The 17,315-nt window shown below is 36.4% G+C and overlaps 1 protein-coding gene across 1 annotated transcript; it reads left to right on the forward strand.

Annotated features, from left to right (window-relative positions):
• Window positions 1–14,319: 14,319 nt before the first annotated feature.
• LOC145140665 (caffeoylshikimate esterase-like) lies at window positions 14,320–17,088 on the forward strand. Its single transcript, XM_079074092.1, has 2 exons — window positions 14,320–14,994; window positions 16,525–17,088. Exons 1-2 carry the CDS (start codon window positions 14,449–14,451, stop codon window positions 16,972–16,974), a joined length of 996 nt encoding a protein of 331 aa, XP_078930218.1. The 5' UTR covers window positions 14,320–14,448; the 3' UTR covers window positions 16,975–17,088.
• The last annotated feature ends 227 nt before the right edge of the window (window positions 17,089–17,315 follow it).

The raw sequence follows: 17,315 nt of genomic DNA on the forward strand, positions 1-17,315 counted from the left end.
ACACTGTAAGCACTCCCCCACTAGGGTCTCGTATAGTCACCAACTGACGCTCGCCATCGATCACTGCTCCAAAACTGCTCAACACCAGATCTATCGGGAACTCGACACTGTAAGCACTCCCCCACTGCTTTGGTATAGTCAACCAATCCATGCCCACGATGACACAGACATCACCCATCGCTATCGACACCAGATCTATCGGGAACTCGACACCAGAAATCTCCAGCACACATCCTCGGAATACATCAGTAGCAGAAACTGCATGCTCGTCAGCTATGAAAACCCTCAGAGGTCGACTCAACGCCTCACGTCGGATACTGATGTAACGACTAAAAGCTAAAGACACGAAGGATCGACTCGCACCCGAGTCAAATAACACCAAAGCAGGTACAGAACTCACAAGAAATGTACCTAAATACAGCACATAATAAGCACAATAAAACTTAAAATAAATAAATAAGGAAATACGTACCAGCCACGACATCAGGTGTTGCGCGGACCTCCTCCGCTGTCAGCTGAAAAGCTCTCCCACGAGCCCTCGGAGCCTTGGCCTTCACCGACCGACTATCAATAGCACGCAAAGCAGCAGGAGTGGAACCCTGGGCTGATCCCTGAACAAGCCGAGGGAACTCGACCTTCCGATGGCCGGTCTGATTGCAGTGAAAGCAGACTGCAAATCCCTTGGGTCAATCTTTCGCCATATGCCCCTCTTTGCCACATTTGTAGCAAATCCGCCCAACAAGATCCCTCATGACTCTTGCCGCACTTTCCACAAGTGCGGGCGTTCTGGCCTCCTGATCTCGAATCAGCGGGCTTAGCCCGCTTCGCTGCCGGCTGCGACTGTGCCGGCCTCCGATTTCTCCCCTGAGACTCCGCCTCCTCCCTGGCGGGAGTCTCCAACTCGATGTCCCTCCTCCTGGTATTTGCCTGAAGCCCAAAAAATGTCCGATAAGAGGAGTTCGCCACGAACTCTCGAATATCCCTCCTCAGAATGCTCAAATACCGGCTCATACGTGCCTGCTCAGTAGACACATGCTCAGGGCAGAACAACGCCCTCTCGTGAAACATCTGTGTAATCTCAGTCACTGACTCTGTCTTCTGCTTGAGAGACAGAAAGTCATGGGACAACCGTTCCCTCTCCACCGGGGGAACATACTCATCTCGGAACATCAATGTAAACCTCTCCCAAGTCACTGCAGTATGCTCTGCAGGAGTAAAACTGGCTGTCACAAACTTCCACCAGTCCTTCACTCCCAAGCGAAGTTGGTTCAAAGCGGACCGAACCCTCAAATGCTCTGGGAAAGAACATGTGTAAAAACATCCCTTAATATCATAGATCCACCTCATAGCAGCAATCAGATCATGTGCCCCATCAAACTCAGGTGGCTTCGTGTTGCTGAACTCCCGAAACAGCAACAAGTCACCTCCCTGTGGCCTGGCAGCAGCGACAACTGCGGTGGCTGCAGCAGCAGCCGACTCAGTAACAAAAGCATATCGCTTATCAAATGTCTCGATCAAGGTGGTCTTAATGGACCCAAACATCTCAGGAATCTCCGCTAGAATAGTTGTGGCCACCTCCTCGTGAATCATCTTGTGAATCTCATCATCACTAGTCGCACTGCTCTCGGGGTTGTGGCGTGTACCCACCATGATGTCTCTGAAACACAACACAAAAATCATCAGAGACTCGCTCGAGCATACTCACACTCGATCACTCATCCCTACTTGTTCCTTAGCATCCTAAGGATTCTTACTTGGGTTGCATACAGATCCGGTGTTTTCAGTAATACGGGCCCAATACTACCTTCCACACCAGCCTGTAGTCACCCTAAGTTCTCCTCCTAGGACCCCAGTTCACAAGTACTCTATCTCTCACGAATAACAGACTACCCTCTCAGTAGATCTCTCATATGCTCATCAATGTATCTCTCCTAGATTATCCCTGGACTCAAGACTTTCTCTCTCTAAATGATCCTGCTAGATATTCTCACTCAGCACATACTCAAAGCACATAACAGATAGCAACGACTCCTAAGCTAAGGCATCACAAATCAGGCAACTCTAGCCCTAAAATATGAAATACCTAGCCTATCCTCTAGCATGCATTACTAACATCTCATAAATATCTCATAACATAAATAAGGAAGGGTATTTTGGGAAATCACCATTCGGGCTCTGGATGATTGTACATATGCTCCAACTCGATTTCTCTTAAAACTCTTTCTAATTTTAGAAAAATTCATTTCTTTTGAAAATCTTTCTCAAATCCTCAGTTTGAGTTCAGACATACCCGAAAGTACACCCACATCCCTCAGACCAAGGCTCTGATACCAACTTGTAACACCGTAAATTTTCAAACAAAAGTTTTCATTTAAAAACCCAATTATCTCATTTCAAAATCACAAAATTCCACCAACATCAAGTTATCAAAACACATGTCCCAAAACTGTTTATAACACAAATCCAGGATCCAACAAAAACATATCTCCAACTCGGGTGTGTGTGTACAATCAAGCCGGTGCCTTCCCATGATCCTGAGAGGTACCTGAAACAGATAACACATAACACATAACACGGTAAGCACGAAGCTTAGTGATTTTCCCAAAATACCACACACATCACATTAGCCACTCGAGGCTAACTCAATACGACCCTCCGGTCAATGTGTTTCAGTGGGGACCCTCCGGTCCCACAACTCGGGAGGACCCTCCAGTCCTAACTCAATAAGCTCATAATAATAATAATGAGCATAAATCACAAAGACATAATGCAGAATATCACAATACGCAGGTAAGCACATAAGACACCTCAGTCACACAAAGATACCACTCATGGTAAGTATATTGAGAAGACTCACCTCGCAAGAAATCGGATAATCTCGAACTCAAATCACCGGTCTAGACTCCGCTTAACACATACGACAATTATCCCTAATTAATCACGGCTCTCAAGAAGCTAAAATAACCCTTCTACAAACTCACAGAAGGGTAAAAGACCATTTTACCCCTCAATGGCCTTAATAGTACATAAGTTCACCAAACCCTAAAACTCAACCAAAAGTCAACGCCGGCGAGTACGTTATGCGTACAAGGTCTCTACGTTGGGCGTACTCCGATGCCACGCATGTGTAACGCCCGTAGATCCGGGCTAGTCAATTTAGAGACGATAAACATCAAAAATGACTTTTTGATGGAAGATTATTTAGAAGGAGTAATCTTAACGAAGTTGTAGTATATGTTACAAGGATTCCGTACATATAAAGAACGCCGAAATCCGAGTTATAACGAAGAAGTTATGACCTGTCGAAATTTCGCGACAGAGCCGGCACGACACATCGCGACGTAAATAGTGAATTTACGATAGAGCGATATTTAACCTTAGTGGTCTAAATGAAAATCGTAGAGTTCGTTAAACCGAGAGTGTGCATGAAAAGAACGTCTAAATCTGACTCCGTATGAGGAAGTTATGATTTTTCTAAGTTTCGACTTAGCGGTATACAACCCAAATCTCGAAATTGAGATCGAGTGATATTTGGCCGAAACAATCTAAACGAGAATCGAAGATCTCATCGTTAGTAGTCCAACGGTAAAAAGACAGACGAAAATAGACGTCGGATGAAGAAGTTATGATTTTATAACGGAGTTTTCCTGTCCCGGCCTACTAAAAATAATAAAATAAAAATAAATTCAAAATTAGCCGACAGAGTCTAAATAAAAGTTATAGAGAATAGTCTCACCTACGCGTGGGTATAAAGAACGTCGAAAACGGAGCTCGTATGCAAAAGTTATGAATTTTTGAAGTTCGATGCACGCATACCAAAGCTTATCCGAAGAGTACGCCCAACGTAACCGAAGTACGCCCATCGTACTGCTTGTAGAGGGAGTACGCCCAGCGTACTCTGAAGTTACGCCCAGCATCCTCGCAGGGATCAGCCCCTATAAATAGAAAGTCGAGGTGAGTGTCCGATCATCGTGTTATCAGGTGAGTGTGTAGTTACTTTCTTCTACCGCATAGATATTAAGTATTTGCTATGAAATACGTGCTATGTGTTTATACGTTGTTTGTTTACTTGAGATGGTTGTTGAATGAATGTTTTATACAGGTTTTTTAAATGATTTAAAATATATATATGTAATTTATATCTACAAATATGTTGGGTAGAACATGGGTAGAGGAAATAGTTGGTGTGTGAGGAAATATTAGTTTGAGGATGAGACGAAAGATGATATAGATCATGAGATGAGGGTGACAGGTGAAAAATGAGTGAAACCTTTACCCAAACGATGGCCCCCGTCATTCAGCAGAGTAGGGATGACAACCACGGACTATTCTAGACAGTCCTGTGGAACACTAGCAAGCTCGCAACTTGTAGGTGTTGTGGACTTGATGTTCACCGGTGTACTCTAAAAACCCTGGCAGCTATAGATTTAGTGTCTTATAATAAAATGATGGTAGCTATGGATTTAGTACAGTATAGATGAACCTTGGTAGCTATGGATTTAGTATTGTATGGATGAACCTTGGTAGCTATGGATTTAGTACTGTATGGATGAACCTTGGTAGCTATGGATTTAGTACTGCGTAGATGAACCTCGGGCAGCAATGGACTTTGTGCCAATTCCTTAGGTCAATCCTTAGGAATGAATGAAGGAAGGATAGTTAATTCTTAGGGTAAAACCTTAAGAAATAGAGAAGATAATGGGGATGGGTAATTGGGTTGATTGTTTGATGATTGAAATAATATAATTATTTATTGTGGGTTGAAAACCCTATATGCTCACCAGGTTTCCAAACCTGACCCACTCAGTTTATTTGTATCACAGGTGTCGATATGAAGTTACTTTACACTGAGAGATTTAAAAGAGATGTAGATCACTAGTGTAAATGAATGTAAGTTATGTTTATGCTTATGTTTCTATATTGACGATGACATCCCAAATGTTTTAAAATGAATAAAAATACATTTCTTCGGAAATGCTGTGATAACGTATTTGTCATGTTTTTCTGGGAACAAATTCCGCAAGATTTTTATTAAAAGAAGTACTCTGATTTTTATAAAACATAAACAAAATCGGTCTTTTCTGGCAGTGAAATTTGGGGATGTCACAGTTGGTATCAGAGCATTAGTTTAAGCGAACTAGGAATTTGTAGGAAATTTCTAGACTTAAACTTAGAATGCTAAGTAATGATCGTGAGGAGTGTGTCTAAAATATTTTAGGTAGTACACCTAAATTGACACGAGCACTAGTTTATTTTAGGAAAGATGCTTAAAATGCCTTTATGTGCTAAATGCTATATGTTATTATTTGTTCGGATCTATGGTCTGTTGCCGACCGGATCTGGAAATTTTATGTGCTCAGGTTTCTAAACGTTTAATTACGATATTAGAACTGTCATATAATTCTTCGAAGTAATGAGGAGGAATATGCGTCTAAACCTTCCTCTATCTATATTCTCGTCTCGATACATCGAACGACTGCTTTGGTGTGCAGAACATTATGGTGAAGACTCGTAGAGAATTGAGTAAATGGAGGAAATGAAAGGCTTATGATAGTGAATGACACCTATCGGAAGATATCGTAAGAGTGGTATCTTGCCTTTAGAATATGTCTGATAAAATGGCGGAACGTTTAGAGGAGTACGGTACGTCTGAAGTACACCTTCGAGTGGCAGGATGATGGAACGATTGGTGTAATTCTTGAAGTTGTCCCATCGTCTGGAATTTCCATCACCAACCGAGTTGAAGTAGAATTGATGATTAATGATACGCATGGAAGAAGTCCTAGTAGAGTCTAGGAAAATTTTATGATTAATTGGACATATTCGTATGTGTTAAATTGTTTTGTGATTTTAGGACTTGGGGACTGCGAGACAATACTTGGGATGCGTATGAGTAGGTGTGAATAGTAGTAGAGATCTATACTACTGGAAGCACAGGACTCACGCTTGGATCAGGGAAGGTCACAAGGTTACCAAGAAGCTTGTAATTGAGTTCGTTTTTATTCATATATGTCGTTACCATCGTTTCGGTAACGACTCAGAAGATGAATGTTAATCTGACCTAAGTGGTCACATCAAATTGAGTCCGACTACAATGAGTTTGTTACGTGGTTCGGAGAACCAAGTTCGAGGTAGCATCTGACTTAAGTCAGAAGATTGAAATCAATACGATCGATAGCATCACACTCGTTGTTAAAGAAGCTTGCAGCTAGAGATACTACATGCTAAAATGTGGTTATATCACATTAGAATATGAAGAAAGGTATATTCCATTTTGGAATTTAACTCTAAAAGACCCGAGTCTAAGCGTTACATCATGCGATGAGAGGTCATTGGAGCACGACCCATCGGTCTGTTACAATAGATAAAGGAAAGTATTTATCCTAAGAAGAAGAAGGAGTCCACAATAAGGATTTATTTTGTAACTCGTAAGTTACGATTGAAAGTCCAACATAGTACGAAGAACAGGTGCAAGATTTAGCATCACAGTTATTACTTAGGATGGAAAGATAACGTATGGAATCATTATACAAGCCCTATTTCGTTGATGATTCCGGGACGTAATCATCCTAAGGGGGAGATAATTGTAACGCCCGTAGATCCGGGCTAGTCAATTTAGAGACGATAAGCATCAAAAATGACTTTTTGATGGAAGATTATTTAGAAGGAGTAATCTTAACTAAGTTGTATTATATGTTACAAGGATTCTGTACATATAAAGAACGACGAAAATCCGAGTTATAACGAAGAAGTTATGACCTGTCGAAGTTTCGCGACAGAACCGGCACGACACAGCGCGACGTAAATAGTGAATTTACGATAGAGCGATATTTAGCCTTAGTGGTCTAAACGAAAGTGGTAGAGTTCGTTAAACCGAGAGCGTGCATGAAAAGAACGTCTAAATCTGACTTCGTATGAGGAAGTTATGATTTTTCTAAGTTTCGACTTAGCGGTATACAACCCAAATCTCGAAATTGAGATCGAGTGATATTTGACCAAAACAATCTAAACGAGAATCGAAGATCTCGTCGTTAGTAGTCCAAGGGTAAAAAGACAGACGAAAACGGACGTCGGATGAAGAATTTATGATTTTATAACGGAGTTTTCCTGTCCCGGCCTACTAAAAATAACATAATAAAAATAAAGTCAAAATTAGCCGACAGAGTCTAAATGAAAGTTATAGAGCATAGTCTCACCTACGCGTGGATATAAAGAATATCGAAAACGGAGCTCGTATGCGAAAGTTATGAATTTTTGAAGTTCGAGGCACGCATACCAAAGCTTATCCGAAGAGTACGCCCAACGTAACCGAAGTACGCCCAACGTACTGCTTGTAGAGGGAGTACGCCCAGCGTACTCTGAAGTTACGCCCAGCGTAATCGTAGGGATCAGCCCCTATAAATAGAAGGCCGAGGCTGCCGATCTTTTTTGCTCAAAATCTTTCTCTCTCTCCCATATTTCCTCGTTTTGCGTGCAAGAAATACCCCCGAAGCCCCGGTATCATTCCCGAGACCCGAAGCAAGTACCGAAGCCCGAATATCCCGAGAAGTAAAGTTTTCGAGCCGAAACTCTGCCCACGAGAAGCCCGGTTTTCAAGAAAAGCATCCCGGTTTTATCGGAAACAATTGTTTTAAGAGACGAGGTGCTGTCCGATCATCGTATTATCAGGTGAGTGTGTAGTTACTTTCTTCTACCGCATATATATATATATATATATATATATATATATATATATATATATATATCTACAAATATATTGGGTAGAACATGGGTAGATGAAATAGATGGTGTGTGAGGAAAGATTAGTTTGAGGATGAGACGAAAGATGATATAGATCATGAGATGAGGGTGACAGGTGAAAAATGAGTGAAGCCTTTACCCAAACGATGGCCCCCGTCATTCAGCAGAGTAGGGATGACAACCACGGACTATTCTAGACAGTCCTGTGGAACACTAGCAAGCTCACAACTTGTAGGTGTTGTGGACTTGATGTTCACCAGTGTACTCTTAAAACCCTGGCAGCTATAGATTTAGTGCCTTATAATAAAACGATGGTAGCTATGGATTTAGTACAGTATAGATGAACCTTGGGCAGCAATGGACTTTATGCCAATTCCTTAGGTCAATCCTTAGAAATGAATGAAGGAAGGATAGTTAATTCTTAGGGTAAAACCTTAAGAAATAGAGAAGATAATGGGGATGGGTAATTGGGTTGATTGTTTGATGATTGAAATTAATATAATTATTTATTGTGGGTTGAAAACCCTATATGCTCACCAGGTTTCCAAACCTGACCCACTCAGTTTATTTGTATCACAGGTGTCGATATGAAGTTACTTTACACTGAGAGATTTAAAAGAGATGTAGATCACTAGTGTAAATGAATGTAAGTTATGTCTATGCTTATGTTTCTATATTGACGATGACATCCCAAATGTTTTAAAATGAATAAAAATACATTTCTTCGGAAATGCTTTGATAACATATTTGTCATGTTTTTCTGGGAACAAATTCCGCAAGATTTTTATTAAAAGAAGTACTCTAATTTTTATAAAGCATAAACAAAATCGGTCTTTTCTGGCCGTGAAATTTGGGGATGTCACAGCATGCATCAGGGATTCTCAACCCTACGCTGCGCGTACTGGGATTACGCTCGGCGTACGCCCCAGTTTTGCTCCTTCTACTCTTTTGGTCTTAATCAGTTAAGACCTTGGCTCATATCACAGATCTGGACTCCCTAAAGGCTCTTACTCCATAAAGTTAGTGACTTTAAGCCTTTGAATGGCTGATAAAGTCACAAACACCCAAAACTCTCATTCTCCTATCTAATAATGTTCATATCTCATGCATGGGTTGATTTAAACATCCAAGTCTCGATTTTTATGACACTATATCCCTAAAGACACTCAAAGGAGCTGCTCATAATCTTTGGATCTCATTTTCTCATAAAGCATGCAACTTTGGGACTAAAACCCTAAAATGGTCTAACGTGATGCACAAAACAAAAGAGTGAGAAAGCTTTGAGCTTTATACCTCCAAATGAAGCTCCCAACACAGGTATGCTCAGATCTATAGCCTGGACTCCCACTCCTTCTTCTTCAAAGCTCCTTTTTCGCTTCAAGAACACACAAAATCACTCAAAAGCTCTCAAATGGACACACACAAGCTCAAGCACGAGGATTAGGGTTTGAGAGGGTTACTTTTCTGAGAATGGTGGCCAGGAATGAGGCCATCATATCCTTTATATAAGGACACACCCCAAATTAGGGTTTCCACTTTGGGCCTAGTACGCCCAGCGTACTAGGTGGCTTCCGCGTCAAAAACACGCATATGAGTACGCTGAGGGTACACTCGCGTACGCCCCACGTACTTATTTACCACCTTTTCTCAATAAGGACTAAACTTGACAATTTACCAAAAGAACAAGGGCTTATAAGGTATACCTGGACTTGGGATATTACACGGACGGATAATAGTAATATATTATGTCGTCACTACGCTCAACTCAAATGGATAATAGTAGTATATTATGTCGTCACTACACTCAAGTCAAACGGATAATAGTGGTATATTATGTCGTCACAACACTCAACTCAAACGGATAATAGTAATATATTATGTCGTCACTACGCTCAACTCAAATGGATTGTAGTAGTTTATTATGTCGTCACTACGATCAACTCACACAAATAATATTTGCTATGAGAAATCTATGAGAGTGACTGCCAATATGAATGAGTAGTACGATCAGCTGTTCTTCTGAGATGTGGGCAACTCATGAAGTAGTATGTTATGTTGTCACTCAACTCGAATAATGGTTATATCACCACTCTTGCCGGTTGGTTCTACTAAGAATATCTGTTTAAATAATATTATATATTAATTATAGTTATACAATAAAACATTGAGATTCTAATTACGTCATAAGTACACAGTTATGTAGGTGAAGGTTGGACTGTATCCAACTAACCTACATTAAGTTCACTCTCAGCTACCCTGCTTTTAAAAGCACTCATTTCCATAAGAATACTCCTAAGAAATGGATAAACTAATAGTATATAAGATGAATAAGAATTTCGGAAGCCCTAGTAACGTAAAATACTATCAAAGCAAAAAATCAAAATACTTTTACAAAAAACTTGACAAATTGATGCACAAAAAGTATTTTCAAAGTACAATATACAAAACCTGTAAACTCACCAACATTATGTTGACATTTCAAAACCACATGTGAAGCGGTGAGATGGAAGATTACACTCCCGAAAGTAGTGATTGATCGATGAAGCTACCGAAGACTTATTATCGTTATAGTTATGCCTAACGATTAAGACACCTTTTGTATTAGAATTTCTAGTATTTCAGAAACGTATTCTGATGTAATATTTTTATCCATAATGGAAGTGATATTTATGTTATATATATAATCTGTTCAATGTATATTCAATAATCTGTGATCCAATGTCCTAACGTCGCACAGCCCGACGTTTCCACCGCCGTCCGGAGGTGACTGGTGGCAAATCGGGCAATTTGTCGTGTTTTTGTCTAATACAACACGACATGATGTCGTTTTTTTAACTAACACGAAACAAACCAATTAAAAAACGAAAAACATGATACGACACGATAAAGATAACATAAAATAACGAAAAGATTATTTAATTAATACTTAATCATATATAACACGACAAACAAATGCTAAATCATGTCAAATTTTGAACACGAACACGACACAACATCGTGTTTTTTATACTTGACACGTATACGGATTCGAATTTCAGTTTCATCCCAATTTCGTTTCTTATTATATATTTTTTTCATGTCGTGTCGTCAATTGATGCCTCTAATTTAAACTAAAGTTGGGAAAAAATTCAAAGATTTAAATTACATAATAAAATTAGCTATTATTTCATTAATTCCATAGTAACCAAAAAAAAAAGTACAAGGTGGTAATTGAGTTTGAAAAAAATGTTTATTTACTTAATAGCTTTTAAAAAAACGAATAAACTTAAAAAATTGTTGGAGAAATATAAAATTGTTTTTAAAGACAACTTTTTACTACCTTCAAAAAAGAGTTTTTAAAATATTTATAAGTTTGTTCACCTAAAATGTCTATAAACTTGTTCAATCATTTTTTTAAAAAGAAATTATCAATTTATAATTTTTTGCTACAATAGCATATGGTAATCCAATTTTTGTAGAAACTCATTTTATTATCATTATAAACTAATAAACACTTTTATCTAACAATGTTTAATGAGTAAAATAAGCAATTCCAAAGAACCCCTTAACCCTTTATTTTTTTCCTTCGTACCCCAATTTGCCATCATTTTTTAAATATTTATTAAACATCAAAACTAGTCATTTGATGTTGATGTGTTGTTGTTAAGTGGAGTGATCCAACGAATTGTTACTGAAGTTCGAAGGCTCTTGTAATGATGAAGTGAATTGACTATTTCTAAAGCTTTTAAATTAATAATTGGTTTGCATTTTTGGTAAAAAAAAATAATGGAGGTATTTAAAGATTCACATGTTGTTGAAAGAATATCTAAGCAACTATTGCACAAAACTAGCAACTCAAAACATAAAGGATGTCGAAGGTATTGGATTCTTTGGTTGTTGTTTCACCATATTTATGAGTTCAAACCATCTATCAGGTCCATGTTCACAGAGAGATTTTTGCTTTGGAAAATGTTATGTGAGATACTAAGATCCTTCAGTTTTATGTTCTTCAATGCCCTCTTGATACCATATTCATTATTAATCAATATATTCTTCTAAATCATTTTGTACAATGTATGTTTACATAATCTTATTGTTTTATAAATTAGTGTTATTTTCTTGAGGTTTGGAGTTGCAAATCCTTAAATACTAAGATATAGACTGAGAAATCCTTATATGTAAAAATGGAGTATGGGAAATCCTTATATACAAAACTTAAGACTGATAAAGAAGGAAAAACTAAAAAAGCTAAACTAAAAAAGCTGAAAAGAAGGTCCAATAAACAAATATTGGGATGGAAGTTGAATTTGGCAAGGTCGTCTAATAATGGTTGTGGAGGAAAAGAAACATCTTAAAAGCTACACCAAATTCCTCTATCAGAGTATCAGGAAATCATTCAGGGAGGAGGTTTGCTTTATTTTCTCTGATGGTGGATATCTTTTGTTATATGATAAGAGTGTTTAGCTAGCTTATTGACTACAACATTAGACACTGCTATGCTTATCTCAAAAGTCTAATTTAGCAACGCACTTTGATCGTGTGTATATATATATATATATATATATATATATATATATATATATATATATATATATATATATATATATATATATATATATATATATATATATATATAATCGGGTATTAAATTGGACAAGTAGTGCCACAGTCGTCCCCACCCTGTACCCGTTTTAGGTATAAAAATTAATCCTAGTCACCGTCTTGTTACTCGGACAAGCATTGTCATAGTCGTCTCCACCCTGTAAGTTATCTTATTATATTTAACTATTAAAGTTTTATTATTTTACATAATTTCTTTTTTCATTTTGATCTCTAATATAATTGTATACATAAAGTTGTGTGCAAAGATATAAACGAAATATGAACTTGGATTTTATAGTATTTATTTTAATTTTTATGTATCGTAATATATTTAATTTAATTTATTAATTATTATTATTTTTAAAAATATTATATATATGTTTAAAATACAACAAACATGATGAATGAGTTTTATAAAACATTTCAATTAATAACATTAAATCAGTTAGTTATTTTTTTAACGATCAGTAATTAAATAATATTTAAATTAATAATATTTTATTTAATAAATTTAATAAGAATATGGTGCGGGAAAAGAAAATAAGCTATACATAAAATAGTTAAGTGGAGATGGTCGAACAATTATATATATATATATATATATATATATATATATATATATATATATATATATATATATATATATATATATATTAATTACTAAAATAGGTACGTGACACCAAGGTTGTCAAGATCGGGATCCTACATAAGATCATTTTTGGGTTTGCAAGATTAGGATCATAAGATTGGGACCGGGATCCTAAGATCCCACAAAATAAAATATAATTGTAATTTATAATTTTAATCATGAAAAATATTTCAAACATTTATTTTTTCGTTCAAAAGTTATAAAAACTTCAAAATATTAGTCATAAGCCACAATAATGATAAATTGTAAATTGGTAAAAGGTAAAAGACATAAAGTGGTAAAAAAAATCATTTGAAAAAAAAAATCAAAGGAAGGTAGGATTGGATCGGATCTCGATCCTACGATCCTACCTACGATCTTACGATCCTACCTGCGATCCTACCCCAAATACGATCATTTTACGATCCGGATCGTTTTTCATACCTAGAATCGTAGGATCGTACGATCCTACGATCAGGATCGCGATTTTGACAACCATGCGTGAGACAATTCACTATTCATTCCAGGTAAGCAAAATCTTTTTCTAAGTTTTCATACTTTCAATTCTTTTTTAGTTTTCCTCCGTTTACTTTTATTTGTTTTTATATTTTGTATCCCTAAATTAATTTTGATGTAACAATTTTTATCCTTATAATTTTAAAATTTATATATATTTATATTCTTTCTCCTTTATATTATATATATATATATATATATATATATATATATATATATATATATATATATATATTACCAAAATAGGTATGTGAGGCGATTCTTCATTCCACCTAAGCAAAATCATTTTCTAAGTTTTCATACTTTCAATTCTTTTTACGTTTTCCTCCTTTTATTTTTATTTGTTTTTATATTTTGTACCCCTAAACTAATTTTGATGTAACAATTTTTATCCTTGTAATTTTAAAATTTATATATATTTATATTCTTTCTCCTTAATTAATTTTTATTTAACAGTTTTCAACCCTTATAATTTTAAAGTTAAATTATTAGTATTTTATACATTATAATTTGGTTCCTTACTATATTTTAAAATTACATTTTGACTCTTTATATAATTTTTTAATAATCCTTTTCTTTATTAATTTCTTAAAGATACATTTTCAAGTTTGTATCCATATTTTATTTTGGTATTTTTGTGCTCCATTTTATAATATTTATTTGCTGACTTTCGTAATCGGAGACGAGTCACAACTTCCACGATGGCTCAACAACTACTCTGGACCCCACATAAATCATTCTTCAACGCAATGCTTTCATCCGGAACACCACCCCATCCGTTCTTGGTAGACCCGCGTAGTAGGTTCACCTACCCCCTTCACCGGTCCAATTATTCGCACCCCTACCTAAATAGCTCCATCAACCCGGTTCCCTTTTCCAATTCTCCATCGACTTACATAAACAGCTCCGCTTTTTTATCTGCGTGCTCAGTTGTCCAAAAGGGGAAAGAAGTCCATCAACCACAACCACCGTCGTCGTCAACCATGCCGCCACCGCCGAATGTTTCTCCATTCCCACCGGCGACAACTTTCTTCTGGGGAGAAACACCTGAGGAAGAATTCTACAAATCGCAAGGAGTACGTAACTCAAAATCCTACTTCGAAACACCAAACGGAAAACTATTTACTCAATCATGGCTTCCATTGAACGAAGATCAACCGGTGAAGGCCGCCGTGTTCATGACTCACGGTTATGGATCCGACACCAGCTGGTGCTTTCAGAAGATCTGTATTGAGTACGCCAAGTGGGGATACGCTGTTTTCGCCGCCGATCTCCTTGGCCATGGTCGATCGGAGGGACTCCATGGATACCTCGGCGATATGGACAAGGTTGCTGCGGCGTCATTATCATACTTTCTCAGCGTTCGCCGTAGCGAAACCTACTGTAAACTTCCGGCATTCCTGTTCGGGGAATCAATGGGCGGCATGATCACCATGCTTATGTACTTCCAATCAGAACCTGACACGTGGACCGGTTTGATCTTCTCAGCGCCTCTCTTTGTCATTCCGGAAAACATGATTCCATCCAAGGTAATGCACTACCACATTCATCGTCTTAATTTCAATTTCGATTGCTTCAAATGCACATGGAAAAAAGATGATAAATTAACATATAATTACATATAACATGAGATAGGATAAGATTGTATAATGCAAAATCTATTTTCATGACATTAGGTTACTTTATGATGAACAAACTGGTTGAAGGCACAAACTGCATATTTTTATGATCCATTAGTAGAAAAGTTTGCTTATGAAGTAATTTTCATTTGTATTCTGATTATATAATAATTTGTTAGCCAAAGAACTCTGATTATATAAAAGAAAATCCTATATAAATAATTTTCATTCGTATTCTAATTATATAATAATTTCTTTCAACGCTAAATTGAAGTTTTTAAAAACATTAATATACCTCACCAAAAAAATAAGTTGTTAAAGAAACTGGCATATAACATATTGATACTTTTATTAAGAGAAAATAATTGTTAGAATATTATAATAGACTAATTATCTGATTAACAAGAACAATACATTTAAACAATATATTTCGCATTTGATTAATGATTATACTACAATAAAGCATTTAACTCTGATTATTTAATAAAAAATTATGATATTATCATTTAAGATGAAGACTAACCTCATTACTAGGAACTAGGAAGTCTTACGAAAGAGAGTTGCACCTAACCCACTTACACGCTAATGGCACCTAGTCGTCTAGTCCACTTAAAAAAGTGTCCAACCATTAATGACAAATGTAACGTGATGTATATTTTATATGTAAATGTAAGCAAGAGTCCACTTCAAGTTTATCACGTTTACACGAATTTCATTTTCTGGGTCAACATGATATAATAAAACATGTGATATTTGATTTTTCTTAAATTTAATGTTGTTCAAATTTCAAAACACTAGATAAATGGGCCTAACATGACTCATCGACCCACGCATAAGGCATACCTAATTCTGATACAAGTATAGAACAAGTAAAGAATTTTGGGCCTCTAGTAATGAATACCATATACATAGTTTTAGCATAATAAATATTTTAAGGAAAACATTTACGTTTTACATTATAATTTAATCAACTTTAAGGCACGTAGGATTAATTAATTCGAATTTACAAAATGATTTATTGTAATTTGATACTTTTAAATAAAAGATATTTTAAGTACGCTGGGGGGCTCATGAGGTCATGATTCGGTCCGTGTGGGATGTCCGGTCTGCTCCATGGTCCATAGTATGCAAACAAATCACCCCGAAGGCCCAAAGAAGGCAAACAATGATTATATAAAATTTGTTAAATATGTATTCAAGTCATATTTTTTTCCCTTTAAATGTTTATATAAATAAATAAATTTCAAAACGTATGCAAAAGAATGACATACATGAGGTACATGAATTAAAGTAAATTTGCAAATAAACTGATTTTTTTTACTGTTTGCATTATATAAAAAAACATTTACCGCATTAACTAAGTTCATCTTGTTAACTTTTTTAAAGCATATAATTTGTGCCATGACTGTTGAATCAAAATATGTTTTTAATGAATTGAAGCTACATTTAACAATGTACGGGCTACTATTCGGGTTTGCGGATACATGGGCCGCCATGCCAGATAACAAGATGGTGGGAAAGGCAATCAGAGATCCCGAAAAGCTAAAAATAATAGCTGTAAATCCAAAACGGTATGCAGGGAGGCCAAGAGTAGGTACAATGAGAGAAGTTGTCAGGGTAACAAATTACATACAAAACAACTTCCACAAAGTCACAGCCCCTTTCTTGACATTACATGGGACCGCAGATGGGGTCACATGCCCCACGGGGTCCCAGATGTTGTATGAGAAGGCGGCGAGTGAGGACAAGGCTTTAAAGATGTACGAGGGTATGTACCATTCGTTGATACAAGGGGAACCTGATGACGCTGCTAATCTTGTGTTGGCTGATATGAGAGCATGGATTGATAAGAAAGCGGAAAAATATGGCCCTAAGAGTAATGGTAACTAATTGGAAGTAAAATAATGTTATCATGAATTGTGACTAACTAGAAGTAAAAAAAATTATCACGTTGTATCGTGGAAACTAAACATTTGATATATAAACTCTTTGTTACCTTTTTTATTTATGCATTTTTTTGTGTGTGATACATGAATTTAGTTTGGAAAAGATTCAAATCATTCAAACATAATTTAAAAAACTCGAATTGTTTGAAAGATTTAATCATAATTATACTCGATAAAACGAGCTTGTTTTGAGTAAGTTATACATCAAAACTTGAAGATAAGTAAATACATATAAACATTTTAATAGGACTTGAAAAAACCTAAAAGTAATTCGAAGTAAATTTC

The sequence above is a fragment of the Lactuca virosa genome, chromosome 1, assembly GCF_052849685.1.
Source record: "Lactuca virosa cultivar CGN04683 chromosome 1, Lactuca_virosa_CGN04683_v6, whole genome shotgun sequence".
NCBI lineage: Eukaryota > Viridiplantae > Streptophyta > Magnoliopsida > Asterales > Asteraceae > Lactuca > Lactuca virosa.

Coding starts and splice junctions, on each gene's coding strand:
- LOC145140665 (XM_079074092.1), top strand. CDS start 14,449: ATGCCGCCACCGCCGAATGTTTCTCCATTCCCACCGGCGACAACTTTC. Junction 14,995..16,524: donor AAAACATGATTCCATCCAAG/GTAATGCACTAC, acceptor AATGAATTGAAG/CTACATTTAACAATGTACGG.